General features: G+C 33.8%; 1 protein-coding gene across 2 annotated transcripts in view; it reads right to left on the reverse strand.

Annotated features, from left to right (window-relative positions):
* The window catches only part of LOC129944176 (protein-tyrosine sulfotransferase), a 90,769-nt gene that overhangs the window by 57,810 nt on the left and 8,555 nt on the right, over positions 1–24,404 (reverse strand). For both annotated transcript variants that reach the window (XM_056053410.1, XM_056053411.1), the window contains exon 2: positions 13,667–13,797. In XM_056053410.1, coding sequence (XP_055909385.1) covers positions 13,667–13,797 — 131 coding nt within the window. The remainder of the gene's footprint in view (positions 1–13,666; positions 13,798–24,404) is intronic.

Below are 24,404 nucleotides of genomic sequence, written 5' to 3' on the forward strand. Positions count from 1 at the left end.
ATCGGTGAGAAGTTAAGATTCATGAATTGAGCTGTCACATTCCCCTTTATGCGCACCGTGTGACGACGGGCACCATCATTTTTGTGCAAAATCGTCTACAATAGAGTCACAATTTTTCAAAGAAACGTCCACTTTATCGGAAACGCTGATGATATTGACATACTTGGAAGATTAAAGGGTGATGTCAGTGGCGAGTTTTAGAGCATTACGAGGGAAGCGTAGAATGAGGGAGAGACCAAGTATATACTATCAACAAAAAAGGCCATAGAACGACAATGTCTTGGACAAACGTTACAACGGACAGCTATAGTTTGAGGTTGTAAGGGAATTTATGTACCTAGGCAATAGACAACGACACCAGCGCTGAAATCAAACGGAGAATAACTCTTGCAAATCGCTGGTTCCTTGGGATTATTATGCCATTGAGTAGTAAAGCCCTGCCTCGAGCATCTAAAGTCATTTATAAGTCTATAAGACATACCGGTTCTTATCTATAGCCCTGAGCCTTGGGCCTTTTCAATGAAAAATAAAAACGTCTTAGAATGCTTGGACAGAAAAATTCTTGAGGTGATTTTTGGTCTCGTCTACAAAGATGAAAGAGATAGAGGAGAAAAAAAAACAACAACGAACTGTACAGCGACATAGATCTGATCAAACGAATAATAGTCCAAATCCTTAGATGTCTGGGTCGTACAGAACAAATGGCCAACATCCCTCCAGCCAAAAAGGTCTTCGAACCAAAACTTATGCATTTAAAAGGAGCTGGGATGCGACCCACACTGATAACTTCCATCCCGTCTGTCGATTTGTCTTGCTTAAAAGTTTGTAGGTTTTGTGTTTTAAAAAAGTTGTCAGCTAAATTATTCTTAAACATTTTAGAATTACTAACAATATTTTTCATATAATGAAATAGTTTAGTTTCAAAATCTAGTTTTGTTAAATCGATTTTTGGTCGAAAACAAATTTTTACCAATTTTAGTAGCATTTCTTAAATTCTTAGAAATTGGATGAATGAAATTAATTTGGGAGATATCAAGAACCGAACATTTTTTACCAAAATTGAGTACTATTTTTTGTAGATTTTATTTCTTTATGAAAAAGGGGACTGTTTGAATTTTATAAAAAAAAACTACTGAATATCGAAGACAAAAAACACAAAAAAGTTTGGAGGCCATATTTTTATATTTTGAAAAGCTATTTGGGTCGAAAGTACAATTTTACAAAGTTTAAGTTTTTTTTGTTAGGTTTTTATTTTTTGTAAAAAAAACTGTCAATACGATTTTTCTCAAAACTATACTGAATGTTGACAATAATATTTTTTTATAAGATAAAATCTCAAAGTTTTGAAAAGATATTTTAGTCGAAAATTAATTTTTACCAACTTTTATTAATTTTTTTGTTTAGGTTTTTATTTTTTGTAAGAAAACTGTCAATTAGTTTTTTCTCAAAGTTTTACTGAATGTTGACAACAATATTTTTTATAAGATAAAATCTCAAAGTTTTGAAAAGATATTTCAGTCGAAAATTAATTTTTACCAACTTTTATTAATTTTTTTGTTTAGGTTTTTATTTTTTGTAAAAATACTGTCAATTCGTTTTTTCTCAAAATTTTACTGAATTTTGACAACAATATTTCACAAAAGATAAAAGTAGTTTAAAGCCAATATCTCAAAGTTTTGAAAAGATATTTGAGTCGAAAAAATAACTGTAAAGTCAATTTTTCTCAATTATTTTTCCGAATGTTGAAAACAATATTTCTTATAAGATAAATTTGGTTGAAAGCAATAATTTCAAATTTTTGAAAAGATACTTGAGTCGAAAATCAATTTTTACCAATTTTTGCTAAATTTTCCTTGAAGTTTTTAATTTTTTGTAAAAAAACTATTGATTCGATTTTTCCCAAAATCTTGCAAGATGTTAAAAACGTTATTTTTCGTTGCACAAAATTATTTTGGAGATAAAATCATTTTGTATTCGTACAATTTTCGAGGTGACAAATTTTTTTAATTGGATTTTTTCAAAAAAATTATGTAATTGTTTGGTATCATGTTTCAATATATTATATAAAATTTAATTTAAGTCTCTAGTTCTAGTTGGTTCAAGAGATATTTAGGGTTAACCAAAAAGTTCAAATTTTCTTAAACTGCTATGGTAAAAAAATCACCCACGCAATACGCAATTTTCTTGAGAGCCCTTTCTGCATCTTTCTGCCTTATTATCTGTATAACAAAATGTATTTAAAGTCAATATCTCTTCTGCTTCTTGAGCTATGGACGACGAAAAAAACGTCGCGAACGTACATACACACGCACGCACAGACATCTTTCCAAAAATATTTTATTTCGACTCTAGGGACCTTGAAACGTCGAGAAATGTCAAAATTTTCAATTTCGGACCCATTACAATAATTTTCTATGGGAAGTTAATGAAAAACAATACAACATACACTGAAAAAAAAGGTACGTAATATTGATGTAAAACTACATTGTACCAATGTTTCTTACATTATTTTTCAGTCGATGTTGAAGAACATTGGACCAATGTATTGCAGTACATTACTTGATGTAAGACTACATTGAGTAATGTACAATACATTGAGGCACACAATGTAGGCAATGTAGTTTACATTGGCTGAACGAACTTGTACATTGAGCCAATGTTTTGAATATGGATTAATGTACTATTACATATAGACAATGTACTCGTACATTGGTCGAATGGTCTGTGCATTGTTTTTGGCGGTAACCCCCGTTTAATTCTAAAAAATACATGGAAAAGTAAAGTCATATCTACATTAGAATTCAAGTAATATTATATATCAGTAATGCTGGATTTACATTCATCTTGGTCGAAGAAAGGTTAAGTGGGACTGGTTTATGCCAAAATACCAATGTGAGAAATGAACATTTTTGTCTGCATTATGGCATTTCCTAATTTTCCTATAAAATTTTTTATCACGAAGATCTCTTAATTAGCCCTTTTCTCTCTTCTCAACAAATGCAAATTTTATATCTTACATCCCACTTTTTACGGAAGTCTGCATGAGTGTCAATTGTACATTGCCACAATGTGTCTTTGCATTGAGACAAATTAAAAAAAGTGAATTGGAAAAATGTACCTATTACATTGACTTTAATGTAAGTACATTGAGCCAATGTACAAATTTCCGAGTTCAACTTGCGAAAGTTCAAATATTAACTTTAATTAATTGTACATTGGCGCAAAGTACTTAATACATTGGGTCAATGTACTTAATAAACGGTGATTTTTTAAGAGCTTGAAAACTTTAAAAAAAAAAACGCATACAATTTGCAAAATCTCATCGATTCTGTATTTGAAACGTTAGATTGGTCCATGACATTTACTTTTTGAAGATAATTTCATTTTAATTTTGACCGCGGCTGCGTCTTAGGTGGTCCATTCGGAAAGTCCAATTTTGGGTAACTTTTTCGAGCATTTCGGCCGGAATAGCCCGAATTTCTTCGGAAATGTTGTCTTCCAAAGCTGGAATAGTTGCTGGCTTATTTGTGTAGACTTTAGACTTGACGTAGCCCCACAAAAAATAGTCTAAAGGCGTCAAATCGCATGATCTTGGTGGCCAACTTACCGGTCCATTCCTTGAGATGAATTGTTCTCCGAAGTTTTCCCTCAAAATGGCCATAGAATCGCGAGCTGTGTGGCATGTAGCGCCATCTTGTTGAAACCACATGTCAACCAAGTTCAGTTCTTCCATTTTTGGCAACAAAAAGTTTGTTAGCATTGAACGATAGCGATCGCCATTCAACGTAACGTTGCGTCCAACAGCATCTTTGAAAAAATACGGTGCAATGATTCCACCAGCGTACAAACCACACCAAACAGTGCATTTTTCGGGATGCATGGGCAGTTCTTGAACGGCTTCTGGTTGCTCTTCACTCCAAATGCGGCAATTTTGCTTATTTACGTAGCCATTCAACCAGAAATGAGCCTCATCGCTGAACAAAATTTGTCAATAAAAAAGCGGATTTTCTGCCAACTTTTCTAGGGCCCATTCACTGAAAATTCGACGTTGTGGCAGATCGTTCGGCTTCAGTTCTTGCACGAGTTGTATTTTATACGGTTTTACACCAAGATCTTTGCGTAAAATCTTCCATGTGGTCGAATAACACAAACCCAATTGCTGCGAACGGCGACGAATCGACATTTCACGGTCTTCAGCAACACTCTCAGAAACAGACGCACTGTACGCATTCGTGTGGTTGGATTAATGTCCAATAAAGTAAACTGAGTGCGAAACTTGGTCACAATCGCATTAATTGTTTGCTCACTTGGTCGATTATGTAGACCATAAATCGGACGCAAAGCGCGAAACACATTTCGAACCGAACACTGATTTTGGTAATAAAATTCAATGATTTGCAAGCGTTGCTCGTTGGTAAGTCTATTCATGATGAAATGTCAAAGCATACTGAGCATCTTTCTGTTTGACACCATGTCTGAAATCTCGCGTGATCTGTCAAATACTAATGCACGAAAATCCTTACCTCAAAAAAATCACCCTTTACATTGGCACAATGTAAATTGTACATTGCCACAATGTATCTTTGCATTGAGACGATTAAAAAATTGCATTGGAACAATGTACCTATTGCATTGATTTCAATGTAAATACATTGATTCAATGTATGATCTTTTGAAATCGTTACATTAACTAATGAAAAAGTACATTGAAATTCTAATTGCGTCAATTTCCTCAATTTTTAGTATGGGAGTCGATTAACGTACCCTATAACATTGAGACAATGTACGGTACATTGAAACCGAATAATTTTAGTACATTATTCCAATGTATGGTATATTGGCTGAATATTTTTTACACTGTGCCAATGTAAAACAGCTTACATCGATATTATGTACCCTTTTTTCAGTGTAAGAACAAAAAAGTCCAAAACTGACTGCCTCCACTGAGGCATTTGAGATAGTAAATCAACGAATGAATAAATAACATTTTCACTTAGTTCTTAAAAAAAAAATAAACATAGAAACACAATCAGGATATCCGAAACTAACATCTGTTTTCACTCATTGTTATGGTTAACATTTAACAATGAAAAACCATTAAATATTTAATGTCCTGCAAATGAATCAACAACACAAATCAAAAATACAAAAATTATTTAAATTTTAATTGATTACCCTCGCTATTTTTCAACATCCGATTGCTAACATCCTCATAACTCAAAATACTTGACAGTTTCACAGTAAAAAAAAAAAAACATTGCTAAAGCAAAACCAACAAACGAAAAAAATACACACACCTCAACACATTTTATGTACACACGTATGTTTGTAGATATAGTTGAAATTTCATTTCCTTTGCAAACTACACCGGATACAGATTAATGAAATAACTTTTTACATCCGGTAAAACAAAATACATCGCACACCTTCGCTCCAACACTCTAACCCCATCCCTATATAAATCTATGTAGTCCAACTATGTTTTCTATGTGCCACCTTTGTAAGTACAACAAAAAAAACTTCACCTTTACCTCATCAGGAATTGACAAACAAACAAACAAAATTTTCAAAAATTGCTAAAAATATACCAACATTTCACTCGGCAAATAAACTGATACCATCAGAGTCATCGGCATCAGCATCAGAATCAACCCCTTGTGCCCACAAAACCACTGAAAGTCATCAGTAGCCGCATCGAAATAAATGTCCGGTTCTTTTCATCGAATGTCCTGACAAAAAATTGGATAACAATCGACCACGGCAGGTGAGCAAAAATCATAAATTTATAAATAAAAATTTCATATTTCACCTGCTCTCACAAAGAACCTGCAATACCAACCCCTATATATACAATCTGTCATTCGTTAGACCACATGCTGTGTAGGGAGCTCTATCTATGTTAATGCCTATAGATATCAGTGAAACATCCACCACAGATCACGGGGTGTCTATGTCCACAAAGTTATCAGCACAAAAGGCCGAAAGACATAACACAGGACGCCAACAGTGAAACATCAGCGCTTTTAGCCAAATAATTATTCTCTGGAAAGAATTATTATTATTTGAATAATTTTCCCAGGTTATTTTTTTGAAATATGTTTGGACACAGTGCAGTACCCCAACCACCACCCCTTTTAACCAATATCAACCTATTGTACAAACCTATTTTGAAATGTGGTATTGGTCCATGTTATACGTTCGAGGGTTGAGAATGGAGGTCAATGTGGACTGTGGAGTGCATACCGTGATTTTTCGTATTTGTTTAAGCTTTGGGTGAAAATTTAACTCCACAAAAAAGTTGACATGGAATGTAGATTGGGTATAGCTCGAGATTAGATTTTGTGTGTGTGTGTTTTTTTTAACAATGAAGAGTTGATGACGGTGATTTTGATGTTGATGGCCTTTATCTGGGACCGAATATTTCGATTTGATTTTCGGTTTCGGTTAATTATTTTCATGACCGCAGTTGCGAAATTCAAATGATCTTTGAAGTGGTTTTGAATAAATGCGGAAATAAATGTCAAACCTCAACTGGTATGGAATTTATTTTGTCTATATACGAAATAAAATCGAATTGTAGGCTGAATAAAGTTACATTTTGTATTGCTGCTTTTGAACGCTCTTTTAATAAATAACGTAACTTTTAGTTTAATACATCCACTTCTGAGTGGACAAATTATAGTTGTGGAATTGGTCCAATTTGTCGAATTGACAATATTTACATTTCTCAACATTTCAAGGTCTCAATTGCAAATAAGAGTTTATTTTGAAAAGTTATCGAAAACTAATAAAAATATCTATAAACTTATTTAAAAACTTTAGAAGTAAATAAAAGTTAAAAAGACAATTGATCTAGTCTTATTTTTTTTTTATTTCGACGAATTTAGCAACAAATATGAATTACGAATTTCAGAGTTAGCGCTTTGATTTATCTCAATTTAAAAAATGTCTGCTTTTGAAGATGTTTTAAATCGATCAACAGCCATTCTTCAATGGAATTTGACAAACGAGTTTGATTATAGAAAACTACCATCGAATTTGTGTTGTCTTAAATTGGAAATAAGATACAATTCCATTTTCAAGAGAATATGCGTTTATATCCCTTGTAACGACATAAGCATTCAAAAATTATATTTTTGTTTTTTACAACCTCCAAGACGGCAAACTTTTTAGTATTTTTGCATTATTTTATCTATTATCTTAATAAACACAATCTTAGGTCTACTTTGTAACTTTTAAAAATACAAAAAACGTTTACTCTTCACTTTTCAAAGAAAGCTTAAAAAATTGAAAAGTGAGAAGTCATTTTACATTGGAAATTTTGTGAAACAATATTTGCATTTTTACTTTGCAGGATATTTTTTTGAAAAGTGTTTCATGAAATAGGTTTCTGGTAGAGTTTGAAGATAGATTCAAATCACATTTTTGTACAAAGTCAATCAAAATTTGTTTTTCATCTTGAATATTTTGAGAAAAAATAATTATACCTACTGCTTCTTTTGTTATTGAATGTAAATTTTGAAAATTTTCCTTAAACTTATTTACACACATTTTAATAATTAATTTTTTAAATAATTTTGTTAAACTCTCCATCTATTTTAATAGCATAACATTTCACAAAGATCTCGGAATATTTTCTTCCATGATCCAATTGACTCAGCAGCTGACACATGCACTTTGTTTACGTGTTGCAGCTTAGGCTTTCAGGCCGCTAGAATTGAATGATTTTGGTAAAAAAAACGTCTTTTTTGGTAAAGAGCATATTTGTATCGGTGGATACTTAAGCAAATAAATTTTTCAATGAATGAATTCCAATTTGATTGTATTGCGAAGTTTTGGCATCATCGGACCGTTTTCTTTCGAAAATGACTTTTTTTTTACTGAAATGTAATACATGGAATTGAAGGACTTTTTGATCATGCAGGATGAAGCATCACAAGATTTCTATCGCAACAAATTCTAAAATCTTATTATCAGCCGTCTTAATGTTGATATATTTTGATTTTATTTATCATATTAATTGTACATTGTTTTTGTTTTAATTTCACAGTCATAGCATTGGCTTTTGCCGTCAGCCAGAAGAAAGAGAATAATCTTAACAAGTGCAATATAAATAGAATTGTAATATTTTCAAGTTATATTAAGTTAACTGACTTAACAAATTTGTATCAAGATTCATAATGTTTGTTTTGTAGGGTGGATTTCAGGTGCGTTCAAAAGACTTCGTTCCGGATTTGGTTTCGGTATTTTAGCGCTGTTTTGACGTAACTGCTCAACACGTTCAACTCCTGTCCATTTACGATTCCTTTAGGCTTCATCTAAAGTTAAGACGCTCTTTACCCAGTGTCCTCTTCTAATAGCAGCAAGAATAGGGCACATTGCTAGGAAGTTCAGTACGTCTTATCTAACCCTGTGGTTGCATAGGGTACACTATGTGTTTTCATCTGCACAATATGGTCGGTAATTCAGATGTAGTAACTCTCCTCTCGTTTTAAAGATAGTAGAGATAGTCTCCAACGTGTAGCGGTCATCAAAATAGCGTGAAGGTTGTGTTGCAGACCCTTGTACATACTTCGCGTGTTGCTTAGTTCTGCCATCTCGGTGAACTTACAGACATTGTCTTCTTCAATCCTTGCGAGCAGTGTATCGAAGCTACAGATCCAGTCTTACTTTTAAGCAATTCAATATTATGTGACTCCTCTAGGAGCATCCACTCTCTAAAAAACTGCGATTTTCGGTTAAGAAGATGCCATGCAATGATCCTGGGTAGACGATGACTTGGCAGAGCCATTACTTTCAAAATGTAGTTAAAATGCATTTTTAGAGTAAAGATGTACAGAGGAGAAAGTCCAGTCTCTAGATGTAGCATGTAGTAAGGGGTGTTTTCTGGAAGCCAGCATATTTTTGGTCATATTGAAGAAATCCCCACACCTAGGCAGCGAAACACATTATCGATCTCATCGCCGCTTCAAAGAGCATATATTTGGTGCTCGGAGCTACATATTTTTTGCTTAGGACTTCCTTCCAATTGCAATTGATAGTTTTCTTCGATTCTGTTAGTTTTGCATTGAAATGGTAGTTGAATGAAAGCTTTGGTGTTATAGTAACTTCAAGATACTTATACCCTTTAACCACTTCTAAGTTCACATTTTCCCATTTACACTTTTCATTTCTTGCGAATCTGCCTGTATTACTTCTAAAGATCATGATTTTTTATTTATTTGTATTAACGGTGAGGCTCCAGAGACAACAATATGCTTGTAGTTTATTTATCATTATTTGCATCATTTCCGGGGTTTCAGAGAAAAAGACGATATCGTCTTTAATTCCACCTGACAGAGCTGATGTCAAATCATCTAGGGAGATAGAAAACAGAAGCGGGCTTAAAAGGCAGCCTTGCTTAACCCCCGAAGTCGTTTGAAACCACGGCGATCCTTCGTTTCCGTCCCATATTGTCGTTTTATTATTTTCAACATTTTTGTAGATATTCCCAGGCAAACTGCATCCCTGTTGATCGAATCGAAAGCTGCTTTGAAATCAATAAAGAAAGCATATAAACGTAAGTGAAAAGATGTTGTTAACTGTCGAATAATCTTTCCTGAAGCCGGCTTGAAACTCACTCAAAAGGTTATTAATTTTTACCCAGGCTGTGAGGCTGTCTAGAATGACGCCAGTGAATATTTTCACTATGATGGTGTTCAGAAATGATAAGCCCCGATAATTGTTTGGATCGTTACTATCACCTTTTTTAAATATGGGAAGTATAATATTTTTGGTAAAACTTTCTGGTACTTCTCCTACATCAAATAAGTAATTATATGCATCTGTAAGTTTTTCAATAAAGTCTAACGACGCGTTTTTGAAAAACTCATACGGTACACGGTCTTCGCCTGGAGCTTTGTTGGGTTTGCATCTATGTATCACATCCAGGAATTCTTGTGGGGTGAAGACATGGTCATGGCTTTCATTTTCCAAATGCGGCGAAGCGTGGAGCATCAACTGGTTTGGGTTAGTTGGTTTGCTCAACAAGCTTTCAAAATGTTGTGCTAGGATATTTATATCAATTTGTATGTTTTGGATGAAGGGTATACCACTTAGAGACCGGGATATTTTCCAGAACGAGGTGCTGTCATTTACTTTTGATAATTTGTGCATTAGCTTCAGAGAGTATTTGCTTTGTTTCTCTTTGCACGTGATTTTAAAGGCTTTATTAGCTTCTTGGTACATGCTTTTTGCAAGGTTAGAGTTTGTATCCAAAAGATTTTTTCCTTGCATCTTCGCATTCTCTAGCAAACCATGGATCTTACCATTTCTGATTCAAAGCAAATTGGAATGGCTGAGCTGCCTGGTTTATGTACGAAACCAAGATGTCTGTGTTCCGGATTCAGTTAATCTCATTGTTAGAGACGGAGTCCACTAAACACTAAATGCGAACTTTTCCACTTAAGTTTTGGCAACAATTTCATGTCTCCGTTATTGCTGGATGATTCGACTGTACGCCATATACAAGTAACGAGAAGTGGTTAGTGTTCTGAAAAGACTTGCTCTTCCGTGTGTATGTGTTCTTGTTGCAGGTATCCATTTCAGTGTAAAATCTTGAAAGTATGTGTCATAATATGTCGTGTTTTCTTCAATAAAAGTTTCGAATAATACAAAAATATATACAATTTTTTTAAATATCAACTTGTTTCCTAGACTTGTAATATTATATGAACAAATTTTAAAAGATATATTATTATACAACTTAGCATTACAAGAATGTCTAGTGTAAACGTGGCTGACGGCATTTTTCTTAAAAATAAGTTGGCATCACTGCCCTGCTACAGGTTTGAGAACCTGTGTTGAAGCTGTGATCTGCTGTCACTTCGTTGCTGTCATCGATCAGTTACTGCAGAAATGACATTCCTCCTTCATCATCACATATCAAAACTTGGCTGGAGTTATAATAAAATATTTTTTCTTCAATTTTGAGTGTGTCTTCTCGAATGAATGTTTTAATGTTTCTGTTTTTTGCATTAATTTGGGCTTTAATTTTCATAAGCTTTCTTCTTCTTTCTCTTGCCGCGGTAGGGTAGTCGCTGTGCATTGATATCCCGGTGCCTCTAAACTTTGATGTGTCCTACGTTTTCTTTATTTTGAAGTTCCACGATTACATTTTCGATGTTTGTGTTCTGGGAACGAATTACGCGCGTGGCTGTAAATGTTGCTGGATTTTGGGTTTGGAGTATATCCATACATAGTGAAGTAGCCTTATCTGCTGCCGAAATTCCTGCTTGCGTTGGAAAGTGCATAACAATGTTCTTTTTGTTTGCTTTCATTGACAGAAATTCAACTTGTCGTTCGGAAAAGGATCTGGCGATTTCTGGCGATTGTAGCCGTTCGAGGTTGTACCTTCTCTCAGCACTTCCCTGTTTTGCCTTAAGTCGGGAAACCCGAAGTGCTACCTTGGCTGCAACGAGGTAGTGGCCCGAGTCGATGTTAGCTCCTCGGAAAATTACATCCATGATGCTGGAAACGTGTCTGGCGTCGATCGCAATATGGTCAATCTGGTTGACGGTAGATTGATCTGGAGAGGTCCAAGTTCCTTTGTCGATGTTGAGGTGTAGAAAACGCGTACTGGCTACCATTACGTTTCGCCCCGCAGTAAAATCTATGAGCCTGAATCCGTTGTCGGAAGTGTTGTCGTGCAGGCTGTTCTTCTCGATTATTCCACCAAAGATGTCTTCCCTTCCTAGCTTGGCATTAAAATCGCCTAGGACTATTTTAATATCGTAGTTAGGACTCTTCTCATATGTTTTCTTTAAGAGCTCGAAGAACATATCTTTGCTGTTGTCGTTTTTCTCTTCTGTGGGGGCGTGCGTGCATATCAGGCTAATGTTGCCGAATTTAGCCTTGATGCTTATGGTCATGAGGCGCTCATTGATGCACCTATAGCTCAAGACTTCTTACCTAAGTCTGGCTTCAATGACGAAGCCGCATCCAAATAAGCGCTGTTGGTAGCAGTCACTATGGTAAATATCTCAGTTTTGTATCCTCTTTTTGCCCGGCCCATCCCATCGTATTTCCTGGATGCCGGTGATATCTGCTTTATAGCGGTCTAGGGCTTCCGCTAATTCTTCTGTTGTTGTCCACGTGCATATCCGAAGTTCGTTGTCCTTTATTCGTTTAAGTTGGTTTTACAGTAACAGTAAATCCGTCCGTATCCGAGGCTTGTTGGTGCTTCGCAACTTTGAAAGCTTTTACGTGGCCAGGAAGTCACCCCGACGGCACAACCCTAAACCTGGAGGACCAGTCAAGTCATTTATATTTTTAATTAAAATAATCGCAACACTTCTTTAAAGCCTTGATTCTTAATTCTGTTTAATATTGATCCAATGAAATTTTATTTCAGTTAAATCGATCAACAGTTTTAGATAAGTTATCACAAAAAAGATCAGATGTACAAAATTGAAAAGAAAATTACATTTGTTGCCTTTGCTCTTATTTCTGTTGCTCTTTTATCAAAAAATAAAATAAAAGTGTGCTATTCACGAATTCCTGTTTAATTATATAGTCGCTCTAATTTCAGTAAATTTGTTTTATAAAAAAAAAGCCTTCACAATCAGATCGCGTTCTAGAGAGTATCCATTAATGAACACAAAGCCATATTATTATTTTCGTTGGCATGACATAAAGCTTTGTATATATTTATATAAAATGCAGCTTTGAAATAAAAATCACCGAGAGATAAATTTAAAAACAAATAGCTACTACAGTTGATTATATGGTCGAGCAATGGATATAATATTTGTATTTCAGGTCGAAAAGACAAACGAAAAAGTTATCTCGAAATGCAGGTTATCAAATAAATCCTGAATAAAGCTCTGAGTTTTTGCCAACAACGCAAAATCCTCTACCGATTGCACAAAAATATGTGGTTTTTCGATAGAATCATGAATCAAACTGCTTGCCCTTCTCTGCATGGTGCTCCTATAGTGCTGAAGCCATGTTGTTTAACTGTATATGCAGTCTACCGCACTGCCATATTCGAGTTCGAAATGTTTGGTCTTTTGTGGAAAAGCAAACAATCATTTTGTGAATGCCAACAGTTTTTCCTTCCCAAAAAATCATGATGTGTCTGCTATTTTCCAGGTGCGTTTATCTCCAGGGGTCAATGAAATCGATTTATTTTTATTGCCACCCCTTAAGATCCTTGTGATCATGAGAACAGGATCCTAGTTAAGTGGATTGATATAATTAGAGTCCAAAATAAATTGGAGCATCTAAAATAAATGTTTCCCCCCAAGAAAACAATTGTAGATCCGTACCTGATGGGTCATCTATTCCAATTTGAAACATAGTTTTATGAATGGCATAGTCATCGTCGTCGTCCTGATTGTTGTCATTGACCTAAGCTACCTTAGCTATATGTACAAAACGGACATACTTGAACTAACATTTAAGAGGAAACAATTTTCTGGAATGGCATGTTCCATTTCCATATAAAAACTGATGATACCACTTGAATCGAGAACAAATATCACAATTATATGGCTTAGAGCAGGAAGGTAGTCTCAATATAGGTCACATACACCTCTGTATGCACGTAGCTTATACCTACCCTAACTTCTTAGGTCATTTAGTTTGTATGTTATTTTATTTTATAGAAGAAAAAATAGGTACTTACCTAACATCTGGATGTGCATCGAGCATGGCCCGCATTAGTGTTGTCCCCGATCTGGGCACACCTCCAATAAAAATTAATGGCATTTCTCTGTTGTAGGAGTAGACTTTTTGGTCTTCGCCCATTACATATTTCTACAACAACAAATAACAGACAAAAAGGGAACATTATTTGATATAGTTTGGTTATGTCGAAAAATAGTTATAAAAAGGTTTACAATAAAAAAAAAACATAAATGCCTAGGCTTGAAATTTTTCATGAATTATTTTATTATCGTTATGAATGTATATGGATTGTATAAAGGTAACCATTAAGTTAATTCATGTCATGGCTTATGCATTTTTATGGACTCAATTGGATTTTTCATCTATTGACAAATGAAACACTTTATTCAAAGTTATAGATACAATGGATTGCTTTCTTTAGGGTGGTCTTGTCGTTGCTTATTGGTTTTAGTCTTATTACATCCGAGCGGAGAGTTTGCATTGATGTACGACCATACATTACTTGCTTTAGGTGGTTCATTGATTTTCATTTGACTTGAAGCTCAATGGAGTGGTTTTGATAGTCAAGTCGTAAATTTATGTTTGATTGGACTATTTAACAATTTATTGTGAGATATTTTTAATTAATACAAAACAACCCATAAAGACAGTAGATCAGGTCAATTTCTGTGGGAGCTATAAGTTGAAAGGTATGGTCTAGATCCATGCTTCGTTATGTCCAAGATTGATTGCTAAATATGCTGTTTCAAGTTTGAAATCAAAAATATAAAAGAGGGATGCGACCCACACTGATTACTTCCCATCCCGTCTCTCGATTTGTCTTGCTTAAAAGTTTTTTATAAAGGGTGATTTTTTTGAGGTTAGGATTTTCATACATTAGTATTTGAAAGATCACGCGGGATTTCAGACATGGTGTCAAACAGAAAGATGCTCACTATGCTTTGACATTTCATCATGAATAGACTTACTAACGAGCAACGCTTGCAAATCATTGAATTTTATTACCAAAATCAGTGTTCGGTTCGAAATGTGTTTCGCGCTTTACGTCCGATTTATGGTCTACATAATCGACCAAGTGAGCAAACAATTAATGCTATTGTGACCAAGTTTCGCACTCAGTTTACTTTATTGGATATTAAACCAACCACACGAATGCGTACAGTGCGTACAGAAGAGAATATTGCGTCTGTTTCTGAGAGTGTTGCTGAAGACCGTGAAATGTCGATTCGTCGCCGTTCGCAGCGATTGGGTTTGTGTTATTCGGCCACATGGAAGATTTTACGCAAAGATCTTGGTGTAAAACCGTATAAAATACAGCTCGTGCAAGAACTGAAGCCGAACGATCTGCCACAACGTCGAATTTTCACTGAATGGGCCCTAGAAAAGTTGGCAGAAAATCCGCTTTTTTATCGACAAATTTTGTTCAGCGATGAGGCTCATTTCTGGTTGAATGGCTACGTAAATAAGCAAAATTGCCGCATTTGGAGTGAAGAGCCACCAGAAGCCGTTCAAGAACTGCCCATGCATACCGAAAAATGCACTGTTTGGTGTGGTTTGTACGCTGGTGGAATCATTGGACCGTATTTTTTCAAAGATGCTGTTGGACGCAACGTTACGGTGAATGGCGATCGCTATCGTTCAATGCTAACAAACTTTTTGTTGCCAAAAATGGAAGAACTGAACTTGGTTGACATGTGGTTTCAACAAGATGGCGCTACATGCCACACAGCTCGCGATTCTATGGCCATTTTGAGGGAAAACTTCGGAGAACAATTCATCTCAAGGAATGGACCGGTAAGTTGGCAGCCAAGATCATGCGATTTGACGCCTTTAGACTATTTTTTGTGGGGCTACGTCAAATCTTAAGTCTACACAAATAAGCCAGCAACTATTCCAGCTTTGGAAGACAACATTTCCGAAGAAATTCGGGCTATTCCGGCCGAAATGCTCGAAAAAGTTACCCAAAATTGGACTTTCCGAATGGACCACCTAAGACGCAGCCGCGGTCAACATTTAAATGAAATTATCTTCAAAAAGTAAATGTCATGGACCAATCTAACGTTTCAAATAAAGAATCGATGAGATTTTGCAAATTTTATGAGTTTTTTTTTTTTTAAGTTCTCAAGCTCTTAAAAAATCACCGTTTATGTACTCATATCAATTTTTACCAAATTTGCGTACTATTTTTTGTAGATTTTATTGGTTTTGAAAAAACGGACTGTTGGATTTTTATATACAAATTATTGAATGCCGAAAACAATATTGTCTGTGAAATAAAATAAGTTTGAAGCTAATATTTTTAATTTTTGAAAAGCTATTTGAGTCGAAAGTAAATTTTTACCAAGTTTTAGTATTGGATTTTTTTAGATTTTTTTTTATGTAAAAAATCTGTCAATTCGATTTTTTTCAAAATTTTACTGAATGTTGACAACAATATTTTTTAAAAATAAAAGTAAATTAAAGCCAATATCTCAAAGTTTTGAAAAGATAGTTTGGTCGAAAATCAATTTTTACCAACTTTTATCAATTTTTTTTTTAATTTTTATTTTTTATAAAAAAAAAATGTTAATTCGATTTTTCTCAAAATTTTATCAGATGTCAAAAACATTATTCTTCGTTGCACAAAATTGTTTTGGAGATGAAATCATATTTATGTCGTAAAATTTTGTAGGTGACAATTTTTTTTTCAGTTTTTTTGATTTATAAATAAACCGTTAAATGGATTTTTGTCAAAAAATGTACTTCTTTGATATCACATCACAATATATTATATAAAATTTAATTCAAGTCTCTATCGTTTTTGGTTCGTAAGATATTTAGGGTTAACCAAAATTTTCACCTTTTTTTCAAAGTGCTATGGTAAAAAAACCACCCACGCAATTTTCTTGAGAGCCCTTTCTGCATCTTTCTGCCTTATTATATGTATAACAAAATTTATTTGAAATCGATATCTTTTCTGGTTCTTGAGCTATCAAAATCAAATGGGGTGGGGCAACAGTCCGTTGTGAACCAGGGCCTAGTCACTTACAACTCTCAACCATGCGAGTACTGTTGTCAGGAATGGAAGGGACCTACACTTTAATGCTGAATTCGAACGGCTAGTTTGAGAAAACACTTTTTCATGATAAGAATTACTCTAGAAGGATTTTTCAATTCCTCGCAAGAGGCAGTACCCGCGAAAATTATTTTTTTTTTAAATTAAGGCGGCACAGGCAGGGATTGAACCCAAGACCCCTTGCATGACAGTCCAACGCACTAACCATCATGCCACGGGTTCTTGAGCTATGGACGACGAAAAAACGTCGCGTACGTACTGAAGTACGAACGTACGTACGCACGCACGCACAGACATCTTTCTAAAAAGCTTTTATGTTGACTCTAGGTACCTTGTAACTTCGAGAATTGTCAAAATTTTTAATTTGACAAATCGGACCTATTACAATAACTTTCTATGGGAAGTTAAAAATATTTAATTCCATTTTTAGTATTAAAAACAGTCCCATTTCAACAGAAAATTTTACCTGAGTTAAACTTAGACGGAGAGCTTTACTTACACTTTCTGCACATCTCTGATAAATGATTGGGTTTCAAGTGCAGTTTTTTCAAACTTCCCATAGATAGCTATCTTATACTCGAACGTACGTTCGTACATTCGGGAAGATTTTTGAGTCCAGCAAAAATATCAACCTTATATAAATTTTGTAACACAGATAATAAAACCGAAAGATGCAGAATATCATAGCAATTAAAAAAAAATGGAAAATTGTGGGTAATTCAAAATATTTCATGGATCAATAATGCTACCAACTTTAATTTTATTTTGTATCAGATAATTTGTTACCCAACTGAAAACAAATATTTTTCACCTCGAATATTTTACGAGCATGCAAATTGTATTCAACGAAGAATAACGTTTTATATTTATTTATTCGTCCACAGACTATTAAGTTTTACAGACTACTTACAATGGAAGTGGAAGTTTATTAGTTTGACACCAGTTGGCTTAAACATTTAAATAATTTTGAAGATTGAAACAACCAGATGAAATGTATATTCGCATTCGTTAGAAGAAATAATTTTTTTTAATAAAAGACGAATTTCATTAATAAAAATATTAAACAAAAGTGGCCCAAGTTGACTTCCTTCTGGTACACCAGAAAGAACGATCATATTCCTAGAACAATTACTCCCGAGCATTGCGTTTTTTCTGTTAGAAGCAGCATTAACATATAAGAAGCATACCTTCGATCCTTCGAAAGCCTTGATAAAATGTGTAAATATCGTGTCAACTTGGAATTTTGACTCAGAAGCATCGGTAATAAACTAAGAATAAAGCATTAGATTAGTAGCAGTTGTCTTTCTAAGAGTAAATCCGTATTATTTATCACAAATTTATTATTTAATTTTAAAATACAAATGATCTCTGACGATAATTTCAAACAATTGCGGAATTTCAAATATTTCTATAGTTTTCTACCAAATTTTTGGAACCAGTCTTATAGATAGGAGAAATGAAAATTTCCACATATGATAAAATTTTCCAGATGATAACGAAAGATTAAATATAATTTGTAATGGGATTGCAAAAAACACATTACTTAAACTCGGTAAAAGTTTATTTTTGACTCAAATATCTTTTCAAAAATTAAAAATTATTGAAAGTTGTTTTTGACATTTATTAATATTTTTTTAATGAAAATCAAAGAGTCAACTTTTTCATACAAATTCAAATCTGCTCAAAATATTACAATAAATTAGTAAAAAAAATCATCTTCGATTCTCGATATCTCGTGGATAAATGTATGTATTGACTTAAAAATGATTTAAAAAAAAAAAAACAATCTGTATTTTTTTATAAAAGAAATAAAAACTTTTAAGATCATTCTATAAAATTGGTAAAAATTGGTTTTCGACTAAAAATCTCCTTGGCAAAAATAGATTTCGAATTGAAACTATTTACCTTATGCAAAATATTGTTGGTAATTTTAAGTACATTTTTTAGAAAAATTCAACTGACAACTTATTTAAAAAAACACGGAAACCTACAAAAACATTCAAAAACTGACAAGAAATTGTATTTGGCCAAAGTATGAGGAGAAAATATAAAGATATTGACTTCAAGGAGTTATTAGTGTGTGGTCTGTTTCTTATTAACTTCCCAAAGGAAGTTATTGTAATGGGTCCGATTTGTCAAATTAAAAATTTTGAAATTTCTCGACGTTTCAAGATCCCTAGAGTCGAAATAAGAGATTTTTAGAAAGATGTCTGTGCGTGCGTGTGTACGTACGTCCGTACGTTCGCGACGTTTTTTCGTCGTCCATACCTCAAGAACTTGAAGAGATATCGACTTCTTTTGTTATACAGATAGTAAGGCAGAAAGATGCAGAAAGGGCTCTCAAGAAAATTGCGTGGGTAGTTTTTTTACCATAGCAGTTCGAAAAAAAGGTGAACATTTTGGTTAACCCTAAATATCTTACGAACCAAAAACGATAGGGACGTGTATTAAATTTTATATAATATATTGTAACGTGATACCAAAGAAGTATATTTTTTGAAAAAAATCCATTTAACGTTTTTTTATAAATTAAAAAAACTGAAAAAAATATGTCACCTCAAAAATTTTACGACTAAAATGTGAATCCATCTCCAAAACAATTTTGTGCAACGAAGACTAATGTTTTTGACATCTGATAAAATTTTGAGAAAAATCGAATTGACAGTTTTTTCATTAAAAATAAAAATTTAAGAAAAAACATTACTCAAAGTTGGTAAAAATTGAATATCGATTCAAATATCTTTTCAAAACTTTGGGATATTGGCTTTAGTTTACTTTATCTTTCAAAAAATATTGTTGTCAACATTCAGTAAAATTTTGAAAAAAAATCGAACTGACACTATTTATACAAAAAATTAATAACCTAAAATAAATTAGCAAAAGTTGTTAAAAATTGATTTTCGACTCAAATATCTTTTCAAAACTTTGAAATATTGGCTTCAAATTAATTTTATCTTATAAGAAATATTGTTTTCAACATTCGGTAAAATTTTGAAAAAAATCGAATCGACAGTTTTTTTTACAAAAAATACAACTCTAAAAAAAAAAATACTAAAACTTGGTAAAAATTCATTTTGACTCAAATATCTTTTCAAAAATGAAAAATATTGGCTTCAAACTTATTTTATTTTACAGAAAATATTGTTTTCGATATTCAGTAATTTGTATATACAAATCTAACAGTCCGGTTTTTCATAAAAAATAAAATCTACAAAAAATAGTACGCAAATTTGGTAAAAATTGATACGAGTACATATAGACAAACTTTTAAGCAAGACAAATCGACAGACGGGATGGGAAGTTATCAGTGTGGGTCGCATTCCAGCCTCTTTTTTTTTAATGTTTTTGACAAAAATATTCATCACGGTCGGTGTGACATTAATAACCCTACAATTACAAAACATCGCGATACTTGTGCATGCTTTCATAATAATTTAGCGAAACAAATTTTGACCATGTTCGTTACTTAGATAATATTGAGCCCTTTCCGCTAAACTATCGTTAGCCCCAAAATAAAAAGTATTGTACTCGAAAAATTAAATCGTTAAACTTAAATCTCGGTCTCGGGTTAGTCATTAAGCTCTCTTATTGAAAATGCGTGCTTTTGGTATTGACGAATCTATGCTTCATTGATTTAGAAATTTCCTTTCTAACCGTTCAATGTAAGTTGTGTTCTCCTAAAATAAATGCTGGTGTCCCTCAGGGCTCCGTTTTGTCTCCGCCTCTCTTTCTTGTACTCATTAACGATCTCTTGTCTGAAACCGAATCACATCCTTATCCTTTGGATTTGGAATTTCGACAACTTCGGCATCGTATGATAAGGTCATTAAATTCTGATCTTGACAGCATTGTCCAAAAGTATGAACCGTGAAGTATTTAATGCTTTAAAAACTCAATACTGTCGTTAAAACGTAAGGCATCCCATATGCCACTTTGTATGGCATTTGCATCTATAAAACTAATCAAATTTTAGTACCCGGTATGCGTATTACAGATCACCTCCTATGGAAAGATCACAAAATCGATATTACAAAAGATGCTTCTAGGATTTCTCCGACTTCTGATATGGGTGTAATTTACAAAGCCTTCATACGTATCATTGAAAATAATAGGCAATAGAACTATAACCGGAACAATTACATCATGTAATTGTATAGATTCTTTTTTTAACTAAACATCGAGAATGTGGAATGTTTTATTAAACTCTGGCTTCTAAGTCTAATGTTCAAAATCTTAGAGCAATGTGCTCCCGTAGCTCCACTTACATAAATCCTTTCCTATGTTCCTAACGCTTGCACTGTGTTTAAACTTAAACAAACAAAAATACGACCAAGTTTAACCTATATACTTATGAATTTCTGATTCTTGTGGTCTTAGCCAATCTTCCACATAATTCAACTCTTATAGACCTGATAAATGGACAAAAAAGCTTGTTTTGAAATCTAGATCATTTTTTTTGCAAATGTCAAAAATCTTTTAAGTCTAAATACTGATTCATTACCTATCCAATGTCAAGAAACTTCAAAGCACGTTACAAAACAAATATTATCGATGTGCTCCTTCCTCTTAAAAGACTGTAAAACACCCCTTTCCCATTTATCCACACAACTACAAATGAATGTACAGCTTTGCCAAACCTAAAAACATCGTATCACATTCACGTACTCAAATAGTTCTTTAATGAATAAATTGAGATTGAGCAACTCTAACCACAGGATATCAGTGTCAACAAGCCTTTGAGAAAATTTATTATTTTAACTTTCTTATAATAAGATCTAACACTGATTGTCACACGAACTTTCGATAAGTTTTATTTCTGATTGTTATCTCCGAATGAAGAAATCTTTTGTCACATTTTGTTTGTATATTTGTTATATCCTTAGAAATCGATTTGCCTTCATAAACATTTATTATTTGTCTTCCTACTCCAACTTTCTATTGAGGCAGAGAGGTATAAACGAGTATGTATGATAAGACCAAACCAGACCAGACCATATAATTCCTATTTCCAATTTTCCATTCTCTATGGAAATGAAAATGATTATAGAAAACCACAAAGGACATGACAATTTAACTGCCTGAGTTTTATCACCAATAGAATGTTCCTTGTTATTGTTATTGCTTCCTTCCTGTCTTCTGTGATGTCTTCTTCTTTCTTCGAACATATCCTCTCTCTTTGGTCCAGAATCCACTGGAACTTTCTTTAACAAAATTGTCTTCTTCTTTTTTTTACACAAAGCCCATTCAAAGTCACATTTGGTTATATGAGGAAAAGTTTCTTATTCTATATATAGATAGACTTTTCTGACACAGAAACTTTGTAATTATTCTTGGCCCTGCCTCCAATATGCCTTCGCATTTTATCATCTAAAAACTCTAAGATCTTTGCACTAATTTCTTAATCAAATTTTCTACACTTGCCCGCAAGTTTTCTCTCAAAGTCGTATAGTGACTTTATATTCTTTTACTGCACGAGCACAGGATATAGAACGAAGGAAAGAGGAAGGAGGGAGGAAGGATGGAAGAAGAAATTGAGGAAATCCTATCCAACAATTACGGTAATTGCCAATACCTGACAATGGCTTCGCCCTTTACGCAACAGTGAACTTCTGGCGATTTTTTTCTTTCACTAGCCTCTCACTCTTTTTTCAGGTGAAAAGTAGTGACTTAGTTGAAGAGTGGGATTTTTTCTTACTTAAGTTGGAACAATGAATTGTCCACCTTTCCAAGAATAACTTTCCTTCTGTCTATCTATCTATGCCAAGAAAAAAGAAAGACTCTTTTTTCCCTGCGTCTGGACGGATCCACTTGAAAAGTTCAGTAAATCTTCTGTGTACAAGGATAACTTTCACAAAGTAACCTGAAGTTGGCTTCCCTGACTAAACTCAATCTGTATGTTGAGAACATTCATCTTCGGGTTTCAAGGAAAACCACACAAAATTTTTAAGAGGTCACTGCAGGTAGGTGGTATAAGAAGTGGGTAGATGTACCTCACTTAGTTTTAAGGATGAAACTGTGTAATGGAAGAATTTCATGGTTGCTATAAATATTTATGTATACATATGTATGTATGTATATAAATGTATATATAAATATATTTTGTGGTTAACTTTGACCTGTGGTGTTTCACAGATTTTGCAGCTTTTTACTTTTTAGGAAAAGTTTACTTTGGACATCCTTGAGTCAAAAAATAAAAGAAGACTAATTATATAAATTTACTTAAAAAATTACTACGTCTTGTTAAGTTGTAGAAAAGTGTTTGCAGTTTAAACCAACATTCCGAGGTTAAAAAGTTATTAAGTTTTTATGCTGAAGATTTTTACTTGCACCAATTTGAGAGAAAGTTTCTTATGAAAAAATAAAAATAATTGTTTTTTTAAATTTCAAAAGAGATGTTTCACAGGAGACAGTTGAGAACAACCAAATTGTTGAAGTTGCACTGGTTCAATAAATTGATGTAAGATTTAAATGAACTTTGTATTGCTGAATCACCCTGGTCCCGTATAGCGTTTAGAAAACTAGAGAAATTGATGCATTTTTCGTACCAAACATTCTTTTATTAACTCGAAACATTTCATTGAAATTGATGAATGAAGATCTGGTGCAAAAAATTGCTATCAGAAGTGTGCAGAAAAATCTGAGGCAACCCCTTTCAAGATTGAGACACTCACAGAAATCGACCTTTAGCAGACCTAACCTCTCGAGAAGAACGCGATGACTTTTTTTTATAATAAGCGCACACTCAAAGGGATATATTACCCTTATTATGTAGACACAGTGTGAGCACTAGAAAAGGGAGAGAGGGTTTGAAAGTAGATGTCGGTGCACATTGGTTTTGAATTCCTGAATATTGCAATAGCTGGGAAAGACAGAGTGTGGCAAGGCATTCCACATTCGCATAGTACGGCTAAAGAACGAATCTCTGTACTTGACAGTACGACCGAAGATGGGCTCGAGGGTATATTGATGGGCATTCCTAGAAGCGTGAGTATTACGATTGAACTGTTTAAGGGGAGGAATGCAGCTGGGTATTTCTCTAGAGCATAAACCATTAAAATAACGGTAAAAGAGGGTGAGACAAGAAACGTTTCGACGATGTTCAATTGACGTAAATGATCTTATGATGGTAATATCACCAATCAATCTAAATGCTCTACGTTCAACACTATCCAAGAGGCTTAAGTAAGTTGCAGGAGCACCAGTGCAGAGATGGGAGTTATACTCAAGCTTTGGACCTACATAAGTTTTGTAAATAACAGCCAGATCAGAGGGGGAGAAACACTTCTTGCATCGCCTTAGAAAACCCAAACATCTTGCGGCATTTTTGGGGACATCGCGTATGTGATCGTTCCACAAAAGGTGGTTGGTGGTACAGATACCGAGAATATCGAGATGTTCAGTTTCCTCGATGTAAGTGCCATTTAATGTATTTCGCTTTAACGAAACAAGAACGCATTGCGTTTTCGAAGCATTAAATTCCACGCAGTTTCTTATTCCCCATTGTACAATGTGTTTAGGTCGGAATTTAATGAGCTTATCATATTTTGTCGTTGCAGTTCCACATCCGAAGAAGAGGGATGTGAATCTGAAAAAGAATATGAAAAGCTAAGAGTACTATCGTCAGAGAAACAATGTATTGGATTAGATGTTATAGACAGGAGATCATTAATAAAAATGAGAA

This window comes from Eupeodes corollae, chromosome 2, assembly GCF_945859685.1.
Source record: "Eupeodes corollae chromosome 2, idEupCoro1.1, whole genome shotgun sequence".
Taxonomy (NCBI): Eukaryota; Metazoa; Arthropoda; class Insecta; order Diptera; family Syrphidae; genus Eupeodes; species Eupeodes corollae.